This window comes from Colletotrichum costaricense (genome assembly GCF_030867565.1).
Source record: "Colletotrichum costaricense strain IMI 309622 chromosome Unknown Scaffold_6.1, whole genome shotgun sequence".
Taxonomy (NCBI): Eukaryota; Fungi; Ascomycota; class Sordariomycetes; order Glomerellales; family Glomerellaceae; genus Colletotrichum; species Colletotrichum costaricense.
The window spans coordinates 1,348,958-1,375,456 of NW_026848235.1; the positions used below are offsets into that span (position 1 = coordinate 1,348,958).

General features: G+C 54.1%; 8 protein-coding genes across 8 annotated transcripts; 4 read left to right on the plus strand and 4 right to left on the minus strand.

The window, feature by feature from the left end:
- Positions 1-342: 342 nt before the first annotated feature.
- On the plus strand, positions 343-781 carry CCOS01_06666 (Tim10/DDP family zinc finger; the record flags this gene model as incomplete). Its single annotated transcript, XM_060454834.1, has 2 exons — positions 343-440; positions 595-781. The coding sequence occupies 2 exons, from the start codon at positions 343-345 to the stop codon at positions 779-781; spliced, it is 285 nt and encodes a 94-aa protein (XP_060314534.1).
- A 3,468-nt stretch (positions 782-4,249) lies between these two features.
- Positions 4,250-4,690, minus strand: CCOS01_06667 (uncharacterized protein; the record flags this gene model as incomplete). The annotated part of the gene is made up of 2 exons (XM_060454835.1): positions 4,250-4,570; positions 4,646-4,690. Coding segments are annotated over 2 exons (366 nt in total), but the record flags the coding sequence as incomplete, so codon positions are not given.
- A 3,527-nt stretch (positions 4,691-8,217) lies between these two features.
- Positions 8,218-9,596, plus strand: CCOS01_06668 (uncharacterized protein; the record flags this gene model as incomplete). The annotated part of the gene is made up of 3 exons (XM_060454836.1): positions 8,218-8,516; positions 8,573-9,047; positions 9,105-9,596. Coding segments are annotated over 3 exons (1,266 nt in total), but the record flags the coding sequence as incomplete, so codon positions are not given.
- Positions 9,597-10,614: 1,018 nt separating this feature from the next.
- On the minus strand, positions 10,615-11,971 carry CCOS01_06669 (uncharacterized protein; the record flags this gene model as incomplete). The annotated part of the gene is made up of 3 exons (XM_060454837.1): positions 10,615-11,577; positions 11,641-11,768; positions 11,836-11,971. The coding sequence occupies 3 exons, from the start codon at positions 11,969-11,971 to the stop codon at positions 10,615-10,617; spliced, it is 1,227 nt and encodes a 408-aa protein (XP_060314537.1).
- A 513-nt stretch (positions 11,972-12,484) lies between these two features.
- Positions 12,485-15,674, plus strand: CCOS01_06670 (uncharacterized protein; the record flags this gene model as incomplete). Its single annotated transcript, XM_060454838.1, has 3 exons — positions 12,485-12,647; positions 12,872-13,160; positions 13,217-15,674. The coding sequence occupies 3 exons, from the start codon at positions 12,485-12,487 to the stop codon at positions 15,672-15,674; spliced, it is 2,910 nt and encodes a 969-aa protein (XP_060314538.1).
- A 2,023-nt stretch (positions 15,675-17,697) lies between these two features.
- On the minus strand, positions 17,698-21,389 carry CCOS01_06671 (WD domain-containing protein; the record flags this gene model as incomplete). The annotated part of the gene is made up of 2 exons (XM_060454839.1): positions 17,698-21,255; positions 21,372-21,389. The coding sequence occupies 2 exons, from the start codon at positions 21,387-21,389 to the stop codon at positions 17,698-17,700; spliced, it is 3,576 nt and encodes a 1,191-aa protein (XP_060314539.1).
- An 838-nt stretch (positions 21,390-22,227) lies between these two features.
- CCOS01_06672 (SUR7 protein) lies at positions 22,228-23,256 on the minus strand (the record flags this gene model as incomplete). The annotated part of the gene is made up of 1 exon (XM_060454840.1): positions 22,228-23,256. One exon carries the CDS (start codon positions 23,254-23,256, stop codon positions 22,228-22,230), a length of 1,029 nt encoding a protein of 342 aa, XP_060314540.1.
- Positions 23,257-24,253: 997 nt separating this feature from the next.
- CCOS01_06673 (uncharacterized protein) lies at positions 24,254-24,847 on the plus strand (the record flags this gene model as incomplete). Its single annotated transcript, XM_060454841.1, has 2 exons — positions 24,254-24,506; positions 24,585-24,847. 2 exons carry the CDS (start codon positions 24,254-24,256, stop codon positions 24,845-24,847), a joined length of 516 nt encoding a protein of 171 aa, XP_060314541.1.
- Between the last annotated feature and the right edge of the window lie 1,652 nt (positions 24,848-26,499).

Here is a 26,499-nt window from a genome sequence, read left to right on the forward strand (position 1 = left end):
ACGTTATCGATAAAGCCGTACGGAATAAGCCGGCCCGGGAAGAGGGTTCCCAACCCAGCAGCGGCGATTGGACAAGGGAGCTTCAAAGCGGGGGCCGACTCTTGCGTACCTCACGCAGCAGACAGGACAAGCTGAATTGCCCCAGGCGCGCATCTGGGTAGCTGACGGACGATAAGATAAGGCAAAGGAGCTTCGTAAAATCTCGACTCTGCGACGTCAAGCAACCAAAGCTGTCCGCAAGTCAATAATCGCTTCAGTCGCATCCCACGAACCTCGCTACTGATTCATCATCACTTCGCTCTTCCCAATTTCTTAGAAACTCCAGAACCACAAACCGCAAATATGTCTTTCTTCGGAATGGGCCGCCCCAAGCTGTCTTCGGACGAGAAGATCGCCATGGCTGAGCAGGAGATGCGTCTGCTGGCTGATATGCACAACCGGTACGTCACCATCGACAACACCCTTTCCTAGGGAACCCCCTCTCGAAGCATTCAAGCCTTTTAAAACCTCGAAGCGAAGCGGATGCATAGAGGATAAAACTTGGGAGGAAGGAGGATCTCGTCGAAACAACTGTAGCTAACATGCGCGTCATAGCCTGACCAAGATCTGCCAAACCAAGTGCCTCCCCGACTACCGCGAGGGCGACCTCAACAAGGGCGAGTCCGTCTGCCTCGACCGCTGCGCCGCAAAGTTCTTTGAGGCGCACATGAAGGCCTCCGAGGTGATGCAGAACGAGAGCCAGAAGAGAGGCGGCGGCGGTATGGGTGGTGGCATGTTCTAAGTTTCTGTCAAAACGAAATGGAGTGTACACGAATGAGCGCCAGTCATGATGGGTCCTGCGACTGAAGAATCACGATAGAGGAGAGACAGAGAGAAAGAGCATCGACAGAGCAAGGGCGGCCTCGCGGAGGCTGGCTTTTTGCTCTTTGTAGCATATGCCATGACGCAACAACATCTCAGGATGAGATGGGGACGGGGACGTGGAGTGGGAACATCGCGTCACAAGCTTGGGCAAAGCTTGGGAAGACGTGACCTATTCGGATGTACTTTTGAAGCAACACCTCGCAACCGGGGGCTTCGTGTATAATACAAAGGGGGACTGGAAACAAGTCCTGTCAATGAGAAGAACTACCCTCACAACTTTCAGGTTTTATCTATGTACCCTGACAAGTGGATGATAAAATTCCCGGTTCACGTCATCGAGTGATACAGAAGCCATATGATAATGGGCTTTCTGTCCGGGTAGCTATTTAAGAGTTAGCTATCTAGTAAACTCAACACTTATTGCTCACGTCCTGTAGGCGGCATCTCGTTATCTAATCGTTAGTTAGCGTGACGCATGCTCTCCACGGTGAAGTTCTTGGTAGGCAAATTCGATGCAGCTGAGGAATTGGAGGTTATAAGAAGATTGTCATACGGATTAGGGTGTTGTGTACTCATGACCTTCAACTTGAGATCTGAGGCCGCTGCCACAACCATCAGGAGGGCATGTCTCTGATTCATAGTCCACCCAGGATCTTGTCTTTAATGACCAAAAGTCCGCAAAGTAGTAGAGATCTCTGTGTCCATCTGTTTTGAAATACTTCAGTCCGATCCAGACGTCGTTCTGTATGAGATCATTTGAGTACGAATGCAACCCAAGTTGAGTTGACAAACATAGTGTATCAACTTTGGTTCATTGCACTGGACGAAGCTGCGATCTAGCAACAAGGCTCTTGACATGATTCTCAGTTCCGGGACGTCCAGCATGTAATGGTGTTAACTTTTCACAGAGCGACATCTAGTGTAAGATACCATTGCGAAGTTATAAGAACTCGATGGCAAGAGTACCCGCACCTGGCGTCAATACTTTCATATTCTTCAAGTAACTGATGCCTGTACATCAAACTGCGCAAAGGCAAGCTATGCAGATGGCCGACCTATATTTTCATGATAAAAGATATCAGCTCACTCTCAAGTGACCAAACTTCAAAACAGTCTCCCAAATCACGAAGCCTCAAAATCAAGTGCTCTGATAGGCCAGCAACGGCAAATATGGCAAAAGAAGCCAATGCACCAGAGGACAATCAAACAAAAAGACCCGCGGGCCCCGTCCTCCCTTTTAGGCGAATCGCAGTAACATGTCACCAGGTGGTTGGGAACTCGGGAGCCCATTCTTGGAGCCATCTTAGTCAAACCTTCCCTAGCCATAACGGAGCGACAACAAATTCCCTTTTTAGTCAGGGAGCTTTCCAGAAAACGTCCAAAAACGCGTGGCCGTCGTCGTCGTCGTCGTCACCGGCAATTCGGAGCCGAATTACCATCGGGATTCGGTCTTGGCCTTCAAGGTACCCGTAGAAACCTCAACTACTCAACCTCAAGTCGATTCTCAAAAATCTGCCTTGCCTTACTAAAGCATGTGGATTCGCGACGACGGTTTTCTGAGGGAGCTCGGCGCCGAGGAGCCAAGCGTCGGTACATGCTCGGCTCTTAAGGTTCAACCTCCGAGGGCCATACGGCGTAAGGTAAACCCGGTAAGTTTCAGAATATCTTGCGTGAAGTGCTAGAGCGGTTCACTGGTATTATCCGTACGGAGTAGTTTCTGCGCGGACTATCTTTTCGCACGTGGACCGGGAGTGGATTTGGGGAAGGAAAAGAGCCCGCCAGATCTGGGATTGCCCGCCGGTTCCCACGTGATGTCGCGATGGTTCTTCGTGGACGACGGCCCAGGGTTCTGATGACGAGGGGTGGGGAACAGGATGGCCATCCGGACAGCCTCATTTGGAGGAAAATGGACAAGAGCTAGAGCCAAGAGGCAGCCGGCACGAGTCGTTGTCGGTTTGCCTCGAATAAGCCGGGAATATGTAGCTACGTGCTCTGTGTCTGTGGTTCGTCGAGCCCCAATTGATAGACTTCAATTAATCAGCGTTAGACAGATAGAGTAATATCGGTCAACTTGGTCGGCAACGATGACCTCGAGAAAGCTAAACAAATCATCCGAAGAATTTAAGAAAATTGGTGTACTTCGTACAGAGTACCCATAGAGGGCAATCGTGCTCAACCAGGGCCACGTGCTTCGCTGCAGCGAAGCAAGAGCCTTTCTCTGATACCACAGACGCCGCGGTAGCTCAGTCGTGGTTTTGTGCATTCGTACATGACTCTCTGCCACCAGGGTATCACAATGAATTTTAAGCAGTGGGCGATGGATTGCTGTGAAATGCGTGGACGTGTTGAGTTGTCGACCGCCTTTCCATGTTACCCCAGAAACCAGAGGGTGTTGAACATAACAAAATGAAGGACTCCTTTCGTAATGTATACGAAAACCGAAGAAACGGGGCTCTTTCCGGGATGTGTTAAACATAGAATCGAGAAATTGAACGAGATTCCCCCGTCCCGTAAAGGTTGGTCGGAGGAATCCAATAGGCGAGATTGTCAACTGGGCCTTTCTCGCCCCCAAGCCAATCATCAAATTCGTTCGAAAAGTCGGTCAGGTCTAGACTTTTGAAGTCTGGTTGGCACCTTGCAGAAGAAAGACGCAGAAAATAGAATGTCATTATTGGGATGCAAAGTGCTCTCCATGAGGAAGACCGCGGCTGCGTTAACGATGGTGGCCGGGGAAGCAATGCCGGTTGATCTACCGCGAGCACCACCACCAGCTGGCATGGAGGGTGATGTAAATCCTCACTCTGTCGAGTAACTCATACCCGAGAGCTTGGGGCTCTGTTGACTCGTTTAGATCTGCGACAGGGTGAGTTGACGAACAGGCGATGAACGGGCTCCGGCGGGAATGACCAAGCCAAGCATTGGCCGTGCTATGCCGCCCTTGAAAAAGTTGAGCAAACTCAGGGTTTTGAAGGGAAAGGAGGAGAGGGATGCTGTTTCAACAATTCGGATGAAGACGAGAGAGTTGGCAGGCCTGGCAGTATGTGTGTGCTGCGCGGCTCAGCCAGCATGGAGCTTGTTTCGTACGCATTGACGGGAGGACGTCAGCAAAGATAAGAGGTGCATGAGGGGTCGTAAGGCAAGGAAGGGTTGAGCGGACGAGACGTTGACAGAATTCCCGTTCTCAGTTGAGTCTGGAGAAAGTTTGTGCGTATCAGTCTAAGTGTGAGAGAATGTCTTCGCGATGGTGGTTCAGTTTGACTGAGCCTCAAACCGTGGTGTCGCGATGAAGTTGCCGGTGTGGCTTAGCGGCTTTTCTTGTGTGTCTGCCGAACCTGTCGTCACTGCATTATTATCCGTAATACTGCACAAGGCCGATCGTCATCCTCTACCTATGCGAGGGTGCGTAGGTAATCATGGCACATATCTCGGGGCGGCGCTCGCGGACGGGTTCCAGTGGGGTTCTGGGATCGGAGGCCGTGGGTCCAGAGATGAGGGCGTGGGCGTGGGCATGGGCGGCATTGAGGAGGGTGGGAGGGATGTAGCGAGTGCGGGAGTGCAACGGTGGCATGGTGGACGGGTCGTGGAGATGACGGTCTTTGAATTGGGTCGAACTGACGTAGCACGTCTTGAAGACTTGGCGGCGCCGGGAATGGGGGCAGCTGGTACGGAGTACAGGTATGGATAGAAGCGAGCCTATCCGGTCCTTCTTGGAAAGGCCTCGTTCCAATCCAAAGAGACGATTATCCGCATAGAGATTGCATGTCCATGTTGGTATCCGTATCTGTGAATAGAAAGGTAGGTACGGATACCGGTGAACTGTATTGGCATCTGTAGCGAAAGCCAAAGAGACGCGTACTCTGTCTTCGCTTATTTAGTGCTTTGCAGAGAATTATTGCTTTTTGAAACTTCGTAACGGGGAATCTATAGCGGAAGATGCCGTAAGCTTGGATGGTTGGTTCGGGATACCTACGGCCTACGGGCCAGGAATCGGAGTGAGATGAAAGCAAAGCAAAGCAAAACAAAACAACGTGATGGAGGCAGCAAAATAGAAAGCCAAATCAGCCATATGCACGATCGACATGTGTGATGTTATTTTGGTCGCAAAGCTGGCATGAGCCGTCAGCCGCTTTCCCTTCAGCCCTTTGACAACGGAACGCCGGGAAATCAGCACCTACCTTGAGCTTAGAAGGTTGAGACTAAAGCAGGTAGGTGCTACCTAAGCAGGAAAGAAGCGCGCCTGGCGTCTGGGATGGTTCGCAGATGAGCCTATCACCCGCCTGAGGAAGTCACGGCGTGGTCCGGCTGGGCAGTCTCGAGGCCGGGAATGATCTAGGACGGTAGGACCAGTGGTGATCAGTCTTGCGTCTTGCGTCAAGGACTAGAAGTAGAACAAGGGGAAGAAGAAAAAAAGGTTGGCAAGAATGTGGCTGTGAGCCAGGCCTCATCTCATATTTTCGATCGGATATCCAACCAACACTGTCTCCATCATGACGACCACAGATCACACACTCCGAATCAATGTCAACAATAGTGCGTGCTACTGCTACTCAGAAGTTTTCCGGGTCCATAATTACTACGCACTCCATACTGCCCTGATAGCAGTTGTAAATGAACGGTAAGGTAGCGTGGCCGTTGCTGGCTGTCAATAAAGTCGTGCATGTTCAGGGGAGAACGGGGAAGAAGCAGCGGGGTCGCGTGTTTTTCGAGAGCGGGTTGACTTGCAGGTTTGCAGCAAGCGGCCCACCAGAGCAAAGTATCTCACGGTCCTCGCATGTTAGCACGGCCATGAGCAAGAGGCAGCCACCCGGCCCGTCATCCAATGTTGTGTGCAGTGCATCCTCGGCTGTGCACTAACAGAAGTGGACGGTCCACGATACGGTCGATACCCACTCCAAGGGCCGCTGGGCGCACCATCTCCACGAGCAGGTCCTATTCCTGGCGCAGCCCGCTGCATCCTGGAGCCCGGGTTCTCTGCACAGCCCTACTGTCCCTGGAAAGAGCCAGCCTCTCTCCTTGGTCGAGGTGGCATTGGATCGGGGGAAAGCCTGGCACCTACTGAGGTGTGGACGGGTATCCGTAGTGTGAGGTAGTGGACGGAGTACTGCGTACCTAAGTACGGTTACGGTTACTAGCAGAAAAGTCTGGAGAGATTGAATTGAGGGCACTGGCTTTCTGGCTGTGCTGTGCCGGCGCTAACGCAATCCAAAGATACGGGAGGCCGACACATTGGATAAATCGATGGAAGAGATGCACCGACCTGGGGTCCTGTAGGTACCTATGAAGATTGAGGCCTCTTGCTGTTGTCATATTCCTCCTACCTTACTTTATGAATCCTTCACTTGCTCCCGTCGTCCTTTGTTCTCGGTTTGGATCTTCTTCTTCTTCTTCTTCTTCTTCATCTTCTACTCTTGATCGCCAAACGCCTAAAGGCCAATCGCTGAGCGACTTGGAGAAATACTGTCGACCGTTCGACCGTCAGAAAGCACTAATACGAGAAAAGGAAACGGCCCAGTCCTGCAACCACGCAACATAGTACAAACTCCGTAATACCAAGGAAATCTTCCCAGGCAAACCACTCAATCCGTGTCTGATCGATCCATTATCGGCCAGACCAGACCGCAACGGCGACCCACCATCCACCCGCCTTACTTGCAGCCTGCGTACGCTGCACGCCTCTCAATTCAAGACAACACCTCACGCTCACCTTTCTCGAGTCTCACCTCACCACCTCATCATCACTGCTGCTGAAGGAGCCAGAGTTGAATCCATCCACCCATTCATTCGACCACCCTCAATCCATCAACCAGCAGTTGATCGCCCAGTCGGACGAATCGAATCCCACACAGACTTCTTGGAAAGCCCCCGACCCGGCCCTCCTACGCTAAAGGAAGAACCGTCTTACCTCACCGCGCATCTACGCTACAACGCACGCAGTAATTGGAACAGACACCCGACATCTGACTTTCGAAAAAGAGCCGCCATAGCAATCTTGGCCCCTCATTCTTCCTAGGTTTGGTGGTAGTAACACCACTTATACCAACATCCTTACCCACATCTGCAGACTACTACAACAACAACAATAACCTCCGTCAATCCACGCCTTATAACGTCGCTCTTTTGCCCTATTCACTCATTGTCAAAACTCACTCGAACCATTGACTACGCAGTACGGACACACTCTTGCGCCTTTCCCGAAAAACTTGCCAAGGTTGTCATCGCTTCCCGTCCGCCGTCGTCCACCGCCCACGACCTTCCCTGCTCAGGACCTTCCTCTCTACATACCCCCGTGGTTCCCCCCCTCCCCTTCCCTTCTGGTCCTTTTGGGTCCTTGGTCCTTGGTCCTTGCTCCACTGCTGCTTAGCGTCTCTTGGACTCCACCCCCCCTCCTCCTCCTTCCCAGCGGACCCAGCCAGCCAGCTCACGCTCCAGTGGCTCCTGCACCTGCACCTGCACCTTTCTTTTCACCTGGCACACCCCGGTTCACACAACCACTGCCCCCCCGAAAGCCCCAAGCCCCGAGCCCGTGGTGTTCCGTCCTAGGTACCTTACCTCTCACCTCATCTTAATCGAATAGGTACCTAGGCGCTGGGCTTTCTCTTGCTGCGCACAAGGTACCGTTGCCTGCTGCCTTCGCCCCCCCCCCTCCCGCCAGGTCCCTACCGACTCCGTACGTTACTACGTATTCTTGCGCCTGTCAAACCCGGAGACAGCGAAGAAGGAGGAGAAGGGGAAAAAAAGACAAGAGCCCTGTCCGTCTTTGAACAGATCAAACTCCTCATCCCGTTTCAGCTTCGCACCAACAACATCTTCGCATTCTCTCCTTCTCCAACAGCTTTGCCCCTTGCTGTCAACCAAAACCCAAAAACCCAAAAAACACCCCTACTACGTACCCGTCAGGTCCTTCAGGGAAATCCAAAACTTAATCCCGTCACTTTCCTCTCCCTTTCTTTTACTTTCCTCCTTTGATCATTCGCGCCTGATTCCCTCTCGAATTTCCCGCCGACGGGGTCCTCCCTCGCTCTCCACTCGCTTTCCACACTACCGTTATCCCTTGACCACACGATTGAGACGAGACCACATTGAATCTCTTACTCCGGTTCCTCCAAAAAGAAGGACTTTCATTCGATCCGACTGTCCCTCTTACCGCCGCTGACGCCCGCCTTTGTGTGCCATCTTGCACACCATCGCCCAACCCGACACACGACGTCCAGTACCTTCCGGCACGCAAACACGCACGCACCCAGCCTCCCTTCTCATCCGACGCTTTCCCACCACTACCACTTTTAAGCATCATCTCATCTCGACTCCTTCCGGGGAGTCGCCAATACCGTCGATCTGGCTACAAGGCTAGACTCCCGCCGTTCTTTGCTCGGCGGTGACCCGAACTTTGCCGGCTTCGACCAAGAACTCGCCGCCCGCCAGTACGCTCAACAGTATCAGCAACAATACCAGCAGCAATACAACCCCCCGCAAACTTCAAACAACCAAGGCTACGCTTTTCGCGAAGGTCTCGCTCCATCCACAATGAACGGATCGCGCCCAAGCAGTGGTGCCAGTGGTCCCCTCGGCTTCGGCTTCATGGGTGCCAAATGGCCCAGAATCTTTTTCCTCATCACCCTCGTCCAGGCTCTGCTTTGCCTGGGCTTTGAGTGGTAAGCCGACAACCCTCCGTCGCATTAGGACTCGATTGGTGCTAACAGCGACGCAGTTATGTCTTCTGGAAATTCCAGACTGGTTTGACCGACCAGGACCCTCACCAAAATACAGATACTACGGATGCCACCGACTCGCCGAGAAGGACGATCCCGACGTTCCTGACGCTCTTCATCTTTGGATTCTTGTACGAATTGGTTATCGTCTGGGATGCGCTACGGGCAAAGAACACCATTCAGGTTATCGGAGTGTGCATCGCCAATCTCGCTTTACTCGTCTACACTGCCATCCAGGTCGAACAGATTGAGGAGGCTGTGCAACAGCTGAAGGACAACAATGCCCTGAGGGACCCGACCGACGACATGTGGGCCGACGTCAAGCCTTACCTGGTTGCAAGCCCCTGCGTCTTGGCTTTTGGAACCATCACCATGGCCTTGACCGCCTGGAAGCTTTACCAAGTTTTTGCTTGGGACATTCTGAAGACTATAGGAGCCGACTACAGAATGAAGAAGCGTTTCCTCCACTACCAGGTACGTCACCAGAATCACTTACCTTAGCTCCAACATGGCTAACATGACGACATCTAGATTTATATCGCACTCCTGAAGTTCGATTTCTTTTTCTTCCTCGGTTTCACGGTTCAGTTCTTGGTTATTGTTAACGCCCGCACCGACGCCGAATTTGGATTGACCATTGCTGCGATTCCGATTACCATCGCCATTTTGCTTTTGGCTGCATGGTTTACCAGAATCGAGAATAAGGTTGGCATGGCCACTGTTCTCGTCCTCTACTTTGGCGGCTTGAGCTACTTCATCTTCAAGCTCGTCCGTATCTACCAACCACACACAGCCGAGCAGTACATGCCAGTGCGCAAGTCACTCACTGCCTTCACCGTCATCACCATTCTCCTCATTATTTGCACCATTGCCAACTGCGTGGTCTGCATGCGCAACTTCGGAGCCGGCTTGAAGACCCACCTGCGGAAGCCGTCACGCGATCTCGAGAAGAGCCAGGACCTCAACTCGATCAACCTCCAGGATGTCAAGCCGCAAATTGCGAGCAGAATGACGATTGATTAAAGAAGGGGTGGAGCTGGCTTGACCCGACGAGGCAATGCACGATCAAAGAGATACCGCTCGATTGTACAAAGAAATGACTTAACGAAACAACGCCACCTTTCTTATCCCAACAAAAAACCCCTCTACGGGATCGTAGGCGGACGGAACGGTGGACACGCGGGGCCGGGCGCGTGTTGGACTGATTGAGATTCCCCAACATCGGCTGTTACTTTTTTCTTGACTTTTTTCTTGACTTTCTTGTGTGATACACACTGTATGGCGTTGACGATGCTTGATCTCTCCACCTAGCGAGGATGAAGAAGACTGGCCCTACATGGCGGAGTTATGGATCTGTTTCTACGTAAAGAGTCGCACTGGCGGCGAGATCCCGTCTGGGATATCACGATGGTTCCGGGAGCAGCCGGAAAGGCTTTGACTTCCTATACGTATCTACGTCGCCTTGGGGCCCGAGATGCAATAAAATACCTTTCCTTAGTGTTGTAACTTAGCGTTAGCATGAGGTAATTCAAATACCATGATGAAAGCCATTGTTCCACCCAAGAAGGATTGCTCGATTTCCGCTGTCCGTAAGGGCTACGTGCTCTGGATGGGGACTTGCCATGAGATGTTCGCTGCCATCCCAGATGACCCGGTATTCGTCGAGTTGTGCGAACCAAAATCAATATCACCAGAACTGATCACATGTTGACATGCGTTTGCATTTACGCTCGCTCTATCCTACTTGCTCAAAAAAGTAGCCCGAATCGCTGTACCAAACAAGATTGCATCCGAAACCTAACGCCACCCAAAATAAAAGAATGAAGTGACCTGCCCCGCCGTGATTGAGGGAAGCTGTACCCGTCGAAACGTCAACCCACAACGCCTGTCGTCCTGGTACCAGACCTACTCATCTCGCCTAACAAGCAAGCGGCAATGTAGGCCATTGCGTCTTGCACGTCTTCCGCCATGGAAAGACCAGTGCGTTGATGAGATGTTTGTAATGTTCACATCTATCCTCCAACTCGAAGCCCAATTCGTCCTACAACTTAATCTCCCGAGCATCTTTGATGTGGCCCTCGTTGGGGCAGTATGGACACTTGAAGCGAGAGCCCTTAGTCAGGCGCTGAAGTGACTCTTTGCAGATGACGTGGCCGCAGGGCAGCATCATTGGCGGGTTCTGCTCTGTTGTTTGCTCTTTGCTCACGGGGCATACGAAAATGGGGTGGTAGATCATGCTGCGAGGTAGCGGCGTTTCGAATGCGAGTTCGCTTTCCGTTGTCCATTCAGTTCGCTTGGCTTTTACGTATGTTGTGTACTTTATGAGCTGGGGCAGGGCGATGGCGCCGGCGGTGGCAGCGACGTAGAGTGGCGATTCGGCGGAGAGGCCAAGAAGAGAACAGAACTCGCGCGTGAAGGATAGGGCAACGTCGTCAAAAGCGGCAGATGTCTCGAAGATGTTGGCGTATGGCGACTGGCCGATGTTGGATGCGTAGACCATGGCGCAAGACAGCTGCTGGATCTCCTTGATATGGCGAGCCTGGAAACGGCCAAAGTGTATTTGTGCATAGGCAAGGGCACCTATCCGGCCGTTGTGCTCGTCATCCGGAAGTCCGTTGACTTCGGGACCCTTGAAGAGCCAGACGAACTGAAGCTTGCTGAGTTCGAACTCAAGGTTGGAACCGCGGGCTTCGAGCTCATCGCTATTGAGACGCGCCCAATTTATAGCTGGAACGAGGTTCCGGTTCTTGAGCTCGTTGAGGATCTTGTACATGCTCGCAAACTTGTCCTGCAGCTCCTGAGACTGAAGAGAGTGTATGTCCGCATCGAGAGCTGGATTGTTGGCGGAAAGTGGCGGAGGCCGCTCGTGGGCTTCGCGGAGGAAAGTCGACGCCACGCTGAATTGGCCCTCGCGGAGCATGTGCATCGCTACGGCGCGGTTGATTAAGGAGGGATACGCGGCCATGGCATCGTAATCTGTTGAGAGCGGTCGGAGGGGGAATGACTATAGAAACGGGCGTAAGTCGAGGCTCGTTTTGTAACGAGAGATAGTTCCTTGGACGCATACCTTATCAAGGGCCTTGCCATACGTCTTCTGGGCTTTTGAGACCTCTTTCAAGTCGTTGTTGATTGCATCAAACCCCGCAGTAACGGGGTTCTGTAGCTTGGCCATCGTCAAGCCTGCCCGGTGCGGATCTGGAGTGCGGTATCACTGTAAGCACACGAGCTGTGGCGGCAGCATGGAGCGGGGCAAGTGACATACCATTGGCGACTTGCTCCCTCGCCTGAATGAGGAGTTCGAGAAGCTTGTCGGTATCTTTGACGGCTGAGTTAAGTGTCGCTCTGCGAAAGCGCGAGAGCTCCGCCTGAAGGGTGACCATGGGGTTTTGTTCTGCCATGGTGGTGGCTGGATGCGGGAGGAGAGGAGGGTATATCCGTATGTCGTGATAAGTGAGCGAATGTATGGTATGTTTGCTTGCGTGTAGCTCGAGATTCGGGAGATTATGACGGGAAGATCATGGCTACAGGCTCCCCACAAAAGCTCGGCTTGGTGGTGGGAGGACTGCTCTTACTGTTTGTCGGGAGGGGGTTCACGGCGCAGGTTTGGTGGTCCGATGGTCCTGCTTTGGAGGTTGAAGGGTGAGGTTGAGGTAGGCACAGACCGACTTGGCCGTCACCGATAATGGAAGCTAAGGTTCCTCGGCTGGCGGGTTCACTGATAAAGCGTCAGGCGGGCACCCGCACCTATCTTGCGCCTTGGGGTATCTAGGAACCTCCATTCCAGTACGCTGTGCCTGCTGCAGCCGCTGTCAGTGTAACAGTGTCCCGGTCTTGTAGCACTGGATCGACCTGCCGGCGAAACAGCGGCCCGGGAATTTAAGCGATGGTTTAGCGAGGGGAGGCCTGAAAGCATGGGGAGGCAGGGGGGGTTAGCTCGGCAGATCTGGGTCATTACAGACGTGGGGACGGGGAATGTTAGCGCCTGCTGCTCGATAGGTTTCGTGCTACCCTTCTTCCAGTACTGGTCGTACAGCTCCCGGCCCAATCAACCAACGCCAAACCACGACAGCGACGGTAGGACATTGCGTCACATGCCGACCAGCCCTCCGAACATAAAGAAAGACACAACCTATCGATCGAAGCGGGAGAACATTCGAAGCACCAACGAAGCAACCCGACGAACACGCCCCCCCCTTCCAGTCACATGCAGAGCACCCGCTGGATATTTCTTTGATTGCGCAGAAACCCCCTTTAGGCGAGCGATTACGACGACTATGACTTCTTCGTCTTGGAGATAGTCGCAGGCGCCTCCAAAAGTCTCGTCGATGCACCGAGTTTCACCGCCACACTCCTGCAAATGGAGATGTCATTCCGCTTTCCCTTTCCCGTCAACGACCCGCGAATGCATCGCGAGGAGGAACTAACGCTGGCGAGAGTCGCTTCTCAGCGAGGCGCCAATGGGCCTTCTCCCCTGGGCACGCCCTTGCCATTTGAGGCGCGAAAGGAGGCCTCTACCGAACCCGCGACACCGTCCCCCTTGCCGACGACGAAGAGGAAATGGGTTTTCGCCGACCCTGTAGCCTTTAGGTGAGCTCTCCTATCCCCCGACTTTGAGACAAGCCCGCGTGCTGATAGTCTCCAAGATACCTAGAAAGCGATCCGGCGGTTACGGTCCTCGAGCGACGAGGAATCTTACAGGGATACGAGTTATACTTGGTCGAACAATGGGCATGTTCGCGGAAATCGCCAACGCTGGTTATTGTCACGTACACGGGTGACCCGAAGCATCAGGTCGTTGTTGGGGTGCTGGCCGTCCCTGCGGACGAGAGCGTATGGTCCGACCGCTTGCGATTCTACTTCAAGGCCATCCATCAGTACCATGCTCGGCCGAAGGAAACGCCGTTGGGCGACGTGATGGTCACGAATCTCAGCAGCTTCCCCTCAGCTCTGACAGTTATCCCCGTACCCGAGGGCGATATACGCACCCATCGGCAGGCCTTCATCGTCAACGAGAACCTCAAGCGACTAGGATGCTCTGGCCGATCTGGCATGAATCTTTCAGACCCCACACCTGCAACCCAGGCCAAATTTTACCAGCTCTACAGGACAAGCGAGAAGGTTCCCTTTACCCAGTCGGCAGTGGAGCTCGTCAAATTGTGCCAAGTCTCTCTATTCATGTTTGGGAAACTGGACATGGAATACATTGACGGTTTACTCTGCGACAAGACTGAAGAGTCTATCGGAAATTGGTGGACAGAGATTGGAGCCGAGTGTTACAATGTTGAGCCCACAGACGGTATCTTGGGTCCAACGACAACGGCAGCCCTGCTTGGACTACTGATGGGCGCCAGGAACCGACTGCACTACTATGGCGCACCTGTGTCCAAGGACGTTTTTGACATTGAAAGCACAAAAAGGGGCATTGGGTACTTCCAGAAGGCGTACAAGCTTGAGCGGACGAGACGTCTGGATCGTCCGACAATACTCAAGCTTCATTCTGTTACGGCAAAAGCTGCTGCCGGTGAGGGCTGGGGCGTGCAGAAGGCAGTCAAGTCCACCGTCGCCGAAATCGGCGGGAAAAGGGGCGAGCTCGTCATCGGCATGGTCGGCGGGAAAGACAAGGCTGGCATAGCTGATATCGAGACGGTAGACATTGACAAGTTCATTGCCCTTGCGTACGGCGAGCGCGCAAAATGGCTCTGGTACGGAAAGCCCAGGAGAGCAGTGCCGGAACTACAAGAGAAGCCGACAGACGTGGCGCAGCCACTTTTCGGAAAGGATGAGGTTGCACCGCCGTCTAGCAAACGAACACAATCATTGCCGCTGGAAGAAGAGCTTCAGAGACAAAAGGAAGAATCGCCTGGTGTTTACTCAACCCCGGCGCCTGCCTCAGCTGTTAGTGTGGTTGAAGGATCGGGAGAGAAAGACGCGCTTAGAAAGACAGTCTTTAAATCGGTTGCTGGCAGAGTCAGTGATGCCAAATCTGGTCTCGGGCGCATAAAAGACGTTGTTGGTACCGGCCTGAGAGGTCACGCGAGTCGGCCTAGTAGAGACGACTTTGGTGAGAATGGCTACAACAGCGCTCCCGGCATCTCAGCTTTGGCGCAGTCTTCGGCAACGTTGTCGTCTCCGGTCATGGTTGGTAGGGCCTTCACGTGGAAAAACAAGCCGGAGGAGTACCTGAATGCCTTTAAGAAAGAGGCAGAAGCTGCTCAGGATTTGAGGGAATCGTCACAGGAGCTTGAGAAGGTTCCCATGATTGCCAAGCCTACGCGCGAGGGGTCAGACCCAAGCTCGACACATGTCGAGGCGGAGAAATTCTCAACACCTCCTAATGGTCCAGTCAAAGACGAGCCTGATCGGATACAAACATCGGTGGCTGGATCTGTGGTTGATGAGGCCGATCTCCAAGGTCCTTTTGAAGCAGAACGAACCAGCAACACGGCCGTCAGCTTCCTCCAGCGGCGACATAGTGTCGCCGTCTCCAGACTCAGGTATAAGCATCCCTTGAACGAAGCCCGCTGGCCTCGACGGCTGTCATTTGGAGACGCCGAAGAAGCGGTTCTCAGATGGGAGGAGATCACCGAGCTCTATGACGACAAGCACTTCTCTACCGCCGATGCGCTGCAGCAGCAGGCCAGCCTGGCCGAGTTCGCTCGAAGCCTGTACGATTCCATCGCCACCATCAAGCGCGAGGTCAACCCCTGGGTCGAGTCAAAGGTCAAGGCCGTAGACGCCCTCGACGAGCACTACGGCCGCGAGCAAGAGGACTTGCAAGCCCTCTACTACCAGCTCAGCGAAGCCTACCACCGCGTCAAGCAGAGCTCGACGGAGCTCATTGCCGAAGAGCGCGCACATATCACCGAGGCCATTAAGGAGGTCGAGGTCCTCGTGGCACGACTCGAGTATGAAATCAACGGGCTCGTGAGCAAGGTGGACGACGTTGAGGATGGCGTCAGGCTATTTGAGAGACAGGTCGAGGACGTGGAGAAGCGCGCCGAGGAGCTCAAGGCGACGCTTGAGACGGAGAGCTGGGCGCACTGGTTCGTCCGAACGCTGACGGGTATCGGTACGGGGCCGAATATTACGAGGGGCTCGTAAGGTGAACGACTAGATCTTTGGCAAGAGCAAGAAGAAGAGAAAGAAAGAGAAGAGACAGAGATATGGTGGTCTTTGGGCTGCATAGCGTGGTTCGTTTTTCATTTTGGTTCGCATCGGGGAAAATACCCAGCAAGGACTTTTTTTCTGGCATCTTTATATTGCGGGATATCTATCAGATGCTGTATACTTAGGCGCAGGATGACATATAATCGCCGGTTCGAGGTTTACTGTGCTACTAGGGAAATATCAATAATGTGTCTGTCACGTGCCTTTTGTGAGGCTTGGTGTGCCTTCCTCTGGGGGGATTAAAATCGCAGTGAAAAAGGCACATGAACTTCTCCGCACAGCCAATGGAGGAGACAATCCAAAGCTAGGGTGAATTCTAGAAGGGATGATTAGTATAGCAATTCTAAGGCTACTTCTCTTGCCCATAGACAAGACTTTGGACCGGATGGCCGTCTCCTCCATCTGAACCCCGGTGCAGTAAGATGGCGTCTGCATCACTGCCTTGCTTCCGTGTCAGATAGCCTTTGAGGACGTTGAGCACCAGAGCTCATGCCTATCAGATGATCGAGCACGATGCCCATCTGATTCCTCAGCTGATGTAAGTGTCAACATACGAGGGTATGCCCAAGAGCGTTGAGACTGAAAGCCATGTGGAAATGGACCTGCGTTCGTTAGCCGCACCTATGAAGCCCGCAATAGTGAGGAAATGGGGGCAGGAGACGGAATCTCCAAGCGCTCTCCTAAAGTTTGGCTACCGAGGACACCTCTCGTGCCTTGTTAGACTCGGCCCTCTTGTCGGCAATCTGTGTGGTACTTCTGTGATCTGTGGGGTCTTTCCGTCGAGATCTTGTTGCTCTCACGCAAATTTTTGCGCTTTCTGATATCTAGTTGCCTGAAGCAACCAGACAGTCCCAATCATGGAGGTTTCCTCCTGCCACTTTTCCCGCATCATTTGACTTCATTGATGCTGACATCGTAAAGAAACACGAGGTCCGCAGATGGGAGGCGGGCCATGATGGCGTTGTGGATGTCAAGAACACAGATCTCATGCAACTAGGGATTATGGCAACTTACCAAGATAGGCTCAAAGATGAAAGAATCTATGACTATCAAAAATTGAAGATGTGAGAGATGCCCCTGAATTGAACCAAGGCCTGGTGAGGGGGTGTGGTTGTGGATATTACGGAGGCCATCCATCATGTCGAGAATGAATACCATCACTTCCAGAGCGACAAAGAGAAGAACACGTCGTCCACTTTGTCGTTCTCTTCGTCTTCTCTGACAACCCAGAGTTAATGTGCTGCAGCTCGTCATAATACTGTGTGATAATACAACCTGGCGGACATACCAGTTGCGGCTGGAATTGGCATCATGAAACGGCACTACACGACAGTAATCTTCGTCATGCACCCATATGTGTTTGTACGAATATTCAGGATCTAGAATGAAGCAGAATAAGACAGTAAGGCATGGAAATGGGTGCCCAACCCTTGAAAGGCTTCGTGGTATCTCTGCTCGCTCAGTACGCCACAGCAGCTCTCATTATCACGCGTGCGAAACACCTCAATGACTCACTCCAGAGATCGTTTGCCACGAAATTCAAATAATTACTAACACACAGGTAGTACTATTAGCCATCGACTGACGGCTGGCTCCGAGCCTAGGTAGAAGAGCATGTAAGCTGAGTGTGCCCGTATCTTGGATGCTCGGCGAAAGGAGGGGAAGGGACGCTGTCGTCGTCATCGAATAGACTGAACTGGCCTGAGGACACAGGATTTGTAGGATGAACTCTTTGCCTTAAACCTTACTTAATGATATCTGTGGCCTCTATTGCCATCCTTGACAATATGAGTCTGTGGTGACGCACTCAGGACTCAAGACATGAGTCCCTGCGGTGAAAAAAGGCTTCAGTATAGCTTCATTATATCAGTCCCATCATCTACTTCATCTCTATTTTTTCTAGCCATGTAATGTCCCCTCGCTCAAGCCCCTCTTTTTGTTTCCATTTTCAGACCCCTCAAGACCTCCAATCCCAAACCTCCAGCCCAACACCGCCGACAGCAACCTTACCATCCCCAATAATCTCAACGTCGCCGGCGTCCGCGACGCCGCTATACTCGTCCGCCAGCAACGTGACCTCCTCCACCCCCTCGCGCCACCCGAGCCGCCACATCTTGACCCGCTGGTCATTACTGGCCGTCACAAAGTCCACCTGGCCTCCTCGTCCCCCGAGGACCATGAGACCGTTGATGGCCGCCGCGTGCGCTTTCCTAACCCCGGCTCTCGTCACGGGCTCGAAACCGCCGTCATTCTCGTTATCAGCGTCGCTGCTGCTTCGCGAAACGAGCGTGACGACGCCCAACGCGTTGTCGTCGCCGCCGGTGAGGACCACAACCCTGTCATCGGACGTGTAATGGACATCGAGGGCCTTGATGCTACTCTGGTGAATCCGCTCCGTACGCCGCAGGATGTACTCGGACCCCTGAGACCGCCAGACAGCAAGACACCCGTCCGTCGCGGCCGTAATGACATCAAACACGCCGTCCCGGACCCGGAGGTGCCGCGCTTGCGTCAGGCAGGCACCGGTGTACTGGCCCTTGAAGAGTAACTCGAAGCCTTGGCCGGGTGTATACCGGTACGTCTTGACAAACGAGTTGGAAAAGGCCATGGTGACGGCGACGCTGCCTTCCTCTTCCTTGTCCAGCGCCACGACGTCGAAGCTTGTGATCCGAAGGTCCCCGTCCTCGCTCTTATCCGCAAACACGGCCTCGCGCATCAACCCCAACCCCCTATCGCCGAGATCGCACGCCCGCCAGGCCATGAACTCCTCGTTTCCGCTGCAGCTGAAGAGCAGGTCCTCGCCGAGCCACTTGAGGGACTGTAACCCTGCGGTATGAACCTTGACGATCTTGACGCAGCGCAGCTCCCGTCTTTCATCAGGCGAAGCACCGCCGGCCGTGGTGTACTCCCAGATGCGAATCGAAGTGTCCTCAGAGCCGGTGGCGATGTAGCGACGAGGTCCAGAGTTGCTAGAGTGCCCCGAGTACGCGATGGCACGGACCTCGCGGCCGTGGGACCCGCGCTTGAGGGTGCGGTGGTGGGTTGCGGCGACGGAGGGGCTGTGCTGGGTGTAGACTCCCAGGGTGGCGGCTTTGTTGAAGACGAAGCGCATGCCGTGGTCTCGGTCTCCGTCCCTGTTGCTGTTTTGGTGGCCTTGCCGGGTGTAGGCAAAGGCGCGGTGCGCGCCGCCGCAATCAACGCGGAGAATCTCCTCGTGCCGCGTCTCGTTCCACACGATGAAGTTCTTACTGCGGAAACCGCAGAGGATCAGGTCGCCGCTGTCAGACAGCCATGCGTCTTCGAGGTTCGGCACCGCTGCGGGCGCGGTCTCGTGGCGCAGGTGGATGCCGGAAGCGGAGGTCTCGTAGACGCGATAGTTTCCGTCGCGGCTCGTCGTGATGATGTGAGATGCCGCCGCCGCTGCAGAGGTAGTAGATGAGGTGGGGAAGACGTTGATGGATGTGATTGCGTCGCCGGAGCGGCGATCCGGTGCCGGGAATGGGATGAGCTGCTGCTCACCCTCCGCGCGGCGAAACACGGACACGTAGCCGTGGCGCGAGCCGAGGACGAGGAGGTCGTTGACCTGGCAGGCGGCCGTGACGACGAACCTGCTGTCGAGCTCGGGGACGGGCACCATGGAAGTTACGGTCGAGGCGTCGAGGTCGAGCGTGAGGATCTGCATGGCGTCCCCGCTGCCCAGCATGGTGACGAGGAACTCGAGCTTCTTGTCCGATGCCCCCGCATCCTCTGCCGAAGATTTCAGCAGGGGGAATATATCTGCTACTTTACCGGGCACCGTGCCGACTTGCTGGATAGTCGAGTCGCGGTAGAGTAGAATCTTCTTGTTGGCCGTGCCTACCAGCGCCAGGCCCGGGGCCGGGCTCTTCAAGCTCGTGCAGGCGTTTAGGGCGCGCATCATCTCCCCATCGGTCCCGATCTGTGTCCACGTGAGTTCCGGTCCAAAGGAGCCGACGAGGAGACGGCCGGTGGTGCTCGTCGCGACGATGGTGTCCTCGTGGACGAACGCGAAACGTTGAAAGGCCTCTTTTGTTTCCAAGGGGATCGCGTGGTCGGGGTTTCGCGGGGCCAGCTTGCTGACCACGTCCCGCATCACCAAAGTCTGCAGCTCGCTCGGGAGTTCTCGCAGCTTAGATGCCGTTGTGTTGCTGCTGCTTCTGCCGCTTTCGCTGCCGCCAGCAACGCAGGAACGTTCCGAGAAGAGATTAATCTTACTGTCCGCGCCGCCCGTAGCGACCAGAACCTGCCCGTTAGCCTTCTCCGTGATGGCGGTAGCCCAGATGTGTTTCCCGTCGTGGCGGGCATACGTCTCCTTATACGTGATGCTCGCAGCCACGACGGGCGCCTCGCCACCTTTGACCGCGGCGGCCGACTTTGCTCTCCGCCGCCAGGCCTCGAGGTCGACGTCCAGAGACCAAGCTTGCAGCGTAGAGTCCTCGCCAAAAGAGTACACCGTCGCGGGACGCCCCTTCGCCAGCTCGTCGAGGCCTCCCAGAGGGAACCTGACGTGCCAGATGCGCGAGATGTGGCCCATGACCATGGCCAGTGGCGCGCTGGAGGCAACTTGTGTTGTTGTGAGATCTGTGGCAGCGGCAGCAGTAGCAGGGGCGGCAGACGAAGAACCTCCGAAGCCAGTCTCCCTAGCCTCGCCAAAGGCGTCATACCGCAAACGCGGCGAGCCCGGTCTCTCCGTGATATCCCAGATGCGAATCGTCCGGTCATCACTGCAACTCGCGAGCAGCCTCGCCGTGCACCCTCCGCCGAGGTCGATCTCACGCGAGATATCGACGCCAAAGATGGAGCCCTCGTGGCCCGTGAAGACGAAGAGGACCTCGCACCAAGACTTGCTCCCGTCCTCTTCAGCGCCAGTTGCGGCTCCATCGCTGGAGAAGTGGCACTTCCAGACAATAATCTCGCCAAAGACCGTGCCGCCAGCCACGAGTACAGAGGTCTCTGACAGCCACGTCAGGTTCGCCGAGTACAGGATCGGCCGGGACGGCGACACGATGCGACCGAACGAGACCGTTTTCCCATCACTCCCCACGGAGAACTCGAGGACTTCGTTGTGCGCCGTGATGAGCACGCCGCGGTCCGGGTCCTCAGGGCAAATGACGCCGTCGTAGATCCAGTCCGGCGCCTTGGCCTCGATAATCTCTACCGGTGTCGTCGCCACCACGGCCTCACCCTCACCACCGCCACCGAGGATGAGCTCTTCGATGACGGCAGCAGAAACGACGGTGACGGCTTGGTTCCCCCAAAGCAGCACATGCCGCCGCTCACCATGCCCTGCAGCGGCAGCAGCAACATGAATACCGTGAATGGGCTGGGCGTGGAAAATCCCCAACTGGCACCGCAACCGGCCCTCGCCATCGTACACCTTCAGCTCCGTGTCCTCGCCGGCGAGCAGGTACGTCTCGCCATCCCTGGCGTTGAAGAAGCTGAGGCCGGTGACGGGGGTGAAGTAGTGATCCCTCTGCAGGGGTCCGGCTACGAATTGCTGTTTCCCATTTCGTTAGCTCAAGGTACATATTTCTCACTCCCCATCTTCCTGTATGAGAAAGAGGCAATATGTGAATGCTATTTTAAGAGGCTAGGAGGGCATGGATTACTAACTGCATGGCGACGGTTCATGAGGAGAAAGAGCGGGCAGCCGTTCGAAGACTGGCCTGCCCAAGTCGGGTAATATCTGACTCTCTGTGCGTCTTCACTTGGCTAAGGAGAAAAAAAAAAAGTCTCACTAGAGGGGTTGTCCTAGCGTTTAGAAAAAGCGAGAGGTTTGAATCCTGATGCAGTGCGTTTCTTGTGAATGGTGGTTGCCTAAGGTCTCAGGAGCATGATGCCAGTCTTTTGCGGCTGAGCTTAGCTGAGCTGGTTGCATTAAAGGTCCTTCCTCCGGTAAGCACTTGATGGTGGTTAGGATGTAATGTGGTGGATCGAGTCATCGTCCACCCCTCTGCTGATTTTGGTGGAGTTTTTTCACTTTGGTGGTTTTTTTCTGTGAGAAATGTCGAGGTGTTTCTTTAACAGTGTCAATACACCCCGAATTGCACGTTGTTTGGGATTTGCCCACCATCTCAGATGCAAGTCACGATTCAATCGTAGAATATGCTCTCTCATATGAAACCTACACATTTCACTTTGCCAGGGACAGAAAATTTTGTAAAACTCTAGTCTGTTTTTTGTAATTGCTCTTTAAGCATGTTGGAATTCTATAAACAATAAAGCCTGGATGGGGGTATCTCCAATCCCGAGCAGTCCACTAAAGCAATCAACTGTCGTCATCCCCCCTGACGATCATCTTCGTCCCAGAGCTACTAAACATTCATATCCACCTCCGTGCGTGTCCATCGTTCTCATGATAGTGAGCCGTTACCCAACGCCAACAATGCTGAAAATCAAAAGTGCTGCCAAATCAAACGGCTTCCCTCGTACAAAAGATTACCACACCGCGAACTCTCAAATGCTAAACTTAAGAGCGGTGGGAGTAAGGCTCGTAAGCAGTGTCACCACGGGCACCGCTGGCGTAGCGGGGAGCACCGTACTGGGTAGCCTGCTGCTGCTTGTAGTAGCCGTTCTCCTCGTGAATGGGCTGGTAGCTGCTGGACTGGGGAAGAAGCTTCTCGCCATCACTGTTGCGCTTGCGGTCCTTGCGGGTGTGGCTGGGAGCGCAGCAGCAGATGGTGAACATCCAGAAGAAGCCGGCGCCAAGAGCGAGAGCGGCAGAGATCCAGATGAGGGCGAGGAAGCTGTTGTTGAAGCCGGCAGAGACACCGTAGTACTTGGCAGTACCCTCAACAGCGCCAACGACAATGACAGACATGGCGGTGGAGAGGGCGGCGGAAGCGCAAACGGCGACGGAAGCGAGAGATGCGACGAGGAAGGTGATGCAGGACATGACACGAGTGCAGTTGGCGAAGATGCCGAAGACGATCTCGAGACCCAGGGCGATGAAGGCGATGATGTAGGCAACCTGAGTCCACTTGGTAGCGGTCTTGAAGGCGGAGAGGGCAGTGGTAACCTCATCAGGAAGCTCGATCTTGCGGCCGGCAGCAGTGCCAATGGTCTCGAGGGTGGAGGTGTTCAGGTAAGATGAAGCCCAGTCGAACTTGGCCTTGGTGCAGGTCTTGTCGCCGTTGGTGTCGGTGGTGCAGTAACCCCAGAGAGCGATGTCGTAGAGGTTGTCGAGGCCAAGGTCGGCAGCGGTGATGTTACTGGTCTGAGTGGTGGAGGAGTCGGTGGCAGCCTTGGTGATGGCGTTGTCACCATCGCCGGTGAGAAGAGCGCGGTCGTGGTACTTTCCAAAGTTGACTGCCTTGACGTCCCTTGAGACTATACTTGATACGGAAGCAGGGTTGATCTCGAGATCGGTGAGGTTGACGCGGAACATGTAAAGGTCCTTGTTGGAAACACCGCCGAGAGCAGCAACCAGCAGGAAGATCATGGAACCAACGCTGAGGATGAATGGCAGAGCCACGCAGATAACACGGCCGACACCCATTTTTTCTGTGTTATTGAAGATTGTTGTATAAGAGTTTAGAGTTGTAGTTATTTGCAGTAGGCCGACTTCGGTAAGTGGGTCGTCGGCTTGTCGTCAACGAGTGTAACTAGGAAAGCAACGATCGTTGGTAGGTGAGTGGTGTGTGTGTATGTAAAGAGGGAGAGAGGAAGGAAAGGGAAGATGGGAAGCCCTTTTTGAGAGTAGTGTGTATGCGAGAGAGAGGCAAACGGATGTGAGTGTGATGAGTGTTAGAAGTAGGAGGCTGACACAGACGGACGAGCGTTGATGTTTATAAAACCGTAGGAAGAGGGAGCAGGAGCGCAGGTGCAGGCTTGGAAGTGCCGTTACGTATTTTTGCGTAAGGCACAGTACGGCAAGGAAGGCGCAGGGCGGGCAGGTTGGGGCACTTGCACTTTGTTTTGCTTTGCTTTGCTTGGGGGTGTGGGCAGGCCGCAGTGGGTGGGCGGTGGGCAGTGGGCACCGTGGGAAGCGGAACATGGACAGGGACGCGGACGTGGCGCAGTACCGCGAAGTCGCGAACAGTGAACACGGCACCAGCTTTTTTTGGTGGAGATGGGACGGCTACCACCACTGTGCTCCGTACAATAGGGCAGTATGTGATTAGGTAAGGCAGCTATTCACTTTTCTTCAAGCCTCCGCAGTAGGTATTGGCACACACAGCAGCAGTAAGGCAAAGATTGCGTTGCTGACGGGCTGCACAGTAACGGGCCACGACTCAGCCCCCGGCTTTACTAGGAACACCCATGACCCTGGAGAATCCCTCGACCGAGCAACGGCGTCGACAGGACAGCCAGACCCCAGGCTGCCAGATAGCAGACGGGAGCCGAACCGTAAACCAACGAGGTGCGGGAGCGCTGCTATGCTGTGCTGTGCTAAGTGTTCTGTGGCTCTCCTCTCCTCCACTCTTTTCTCCGAGCCTCTTTCTTGACGTGTGGTGGTCCTGCTGGTGGTGTTTTTTTCGTCCTCTTCCTCCCACATGCCGTGCAAAAACACTGTATCGAACGCGACTCTCGAATCATCACCCATGTCCGCACATGTCCGCAAGGCATTCACGCATGCAAACTTGCCGTCTTGGCCTTTGACGATGGAAATGACCGATGCAGCACCTTCCAAACACTGCTATGTGTCCGCTCCAGAAGCTCTGCTACTACTCTATTCTTTCTGTCAGGACACAGACATTGAAGCCAGCCGGGGAACAAGATGGGGAAGGCCTGGAATTAGGAATAAAGGTACGGATAGATGCTGACAGCCTGACAGGGATGTCCATCCGTAGGGCAGCGTGAGCAGGTACCATGGTGACGCCACAGGCAAGTACCTCTCTGGCTATGCTGCCTGCGCACGGGTACCTTCTGACACTGGCGTCAAACCTTGCTCACCTTCACCTGTCGAGCCCGGGATTCTGTTCCCTCGAGATCCTGCTGCCTCAGCTTCACCAGATTGCTTCAACAGATTCACCTTCAAAATGATCAATGACTTCTCCAAGAGATATGCGGACTTGAGATGTTTCGAACCATATGCATGCCAATCGTCATCATTGAAAGGACGGGATGCGATGCCGGCCAGTCTATGAGTTGGGCTTGGGACGACTTCCATTCGGACTAGGAAGTAACAAGTCCAATCTCACTGTACAGCAAAAGCCGCCGCAGATTGATTGAACGTAGAGCCGGGCCAAGAGCCAGGCCAAGAAACCATGGAGCTGAGCTTAGAATATGCTATTGTAGAGATACCCACCTAGGCCGAAAGAAGATAAACTACCTCAAAGACTCAAGTGAGGACGGCGTGATAAAGCCGACATATGTGTGACTGATTGTTATTCCCGAACAGCGAAAGGTCTTCGGGAAGTTGGAACGTTTCCACTTTGTGTGCTTTGCTTCTCTCATCCCGTCGTACGCGTCCATGGCCTCGTACCTCTCATTCGTCCTTGGCTTTTTGTGGCCGGTCGGACTCGTGGAAGGTCGGAAAAAGATGAGATGGAACGGCGCACCAAGCATCATCATCGCACACTGTGATCACTGTATACTGTCGTGTACAGAGCTTCACACAGAGTTTGGAGAAACATGAACCCCCGGCCAGGCCAACCTCCCAAATCCCATGGAGAAACATGGGAATGAGTGGTCCTTGTCTGATATCACCATCCTTGGGGAACAGCCGATCGCTGGTGTGTTGCTTGAGGGATAAGTAAACTAGAGGCGACTAGAGCAAGAAACAAAACAGGTCCAACAGGTTCAATGTGCTCATCAGAGTCGCATCTACATCAACGATTTGCCTTGATCGGCAGCCCGTCTCGTTGTCTGACACGTCCCAAGCTTGCTAGTTTGGGCTCCATCCGTCCACGCAATTAAAGTGGTCCGGGGGTTCGTCATCCTGCGGAGGCTCAGCTCTGTTTTCTTTTGCTCTTCCTTCTCACAAGTTCACAAGTGCGGGAGAGAGAGAATTACGGCAGCACAAAAGTGGCCTAGTGTGTTTTTGTAACACTTTGCACTGCAGCACTTGGCACCGGATTATTCAATGCCCACGTCCCGAATTCTTCTTTTTGCCATACCTAGGTCTATTCTGTACCTTACTGCGCATTTACGAATACCGCCAGCCCAGCATCATCCACATTTCGACGGCCCCCTGTACGGATATTCGTAGTCAGCTCAGCCCCACGGGACGTGCTTGGTAACAACCGGCTATCGAGTTCGAGCTAGGCTGGCTGGCTGGGCTGGGTGAGGTGGTATTAATGATGGTGGCTGGTCATCTTTTCGGGCTTCGCCAGATCGCCCACTTAGAAGTTGAGACCCGCTTCCCATTCCCCCCAATTCCCACTAGCACCAGCCGATGAGGCGGAATGGAACCCTCTTTTTCTGTGTGTGTGTCTCTCCCAGCTAATTTTAGAAACATCCTCCCGTCTCTTGTCTTCTTCCCTCCCACAATTCGTCCAACACCGCCCAACTGCCAACCAAACGGGCCACCAACGCCCGGGTCCAACAACCACATTCCGGTCGTCGGCGCCGAATCACGCATCGCGAGGCTCAGTTCCAATACGGGGCCCTCCCGAGGGCCTTGTGGCTCCATGCTCTCTCAATTTTTTAAGGTTGCCGAGCTTTTTCTCGAACAGCCTATTGAATCCATCGTCATTGGCTGGTCACGACCTCTCGACCCGTGACGAAGCCATCACCGCCACCATTGTCCAGCGCAAACTCCAGGAACAGGGCCCGAACCCATAGATTAGCTCCCGTG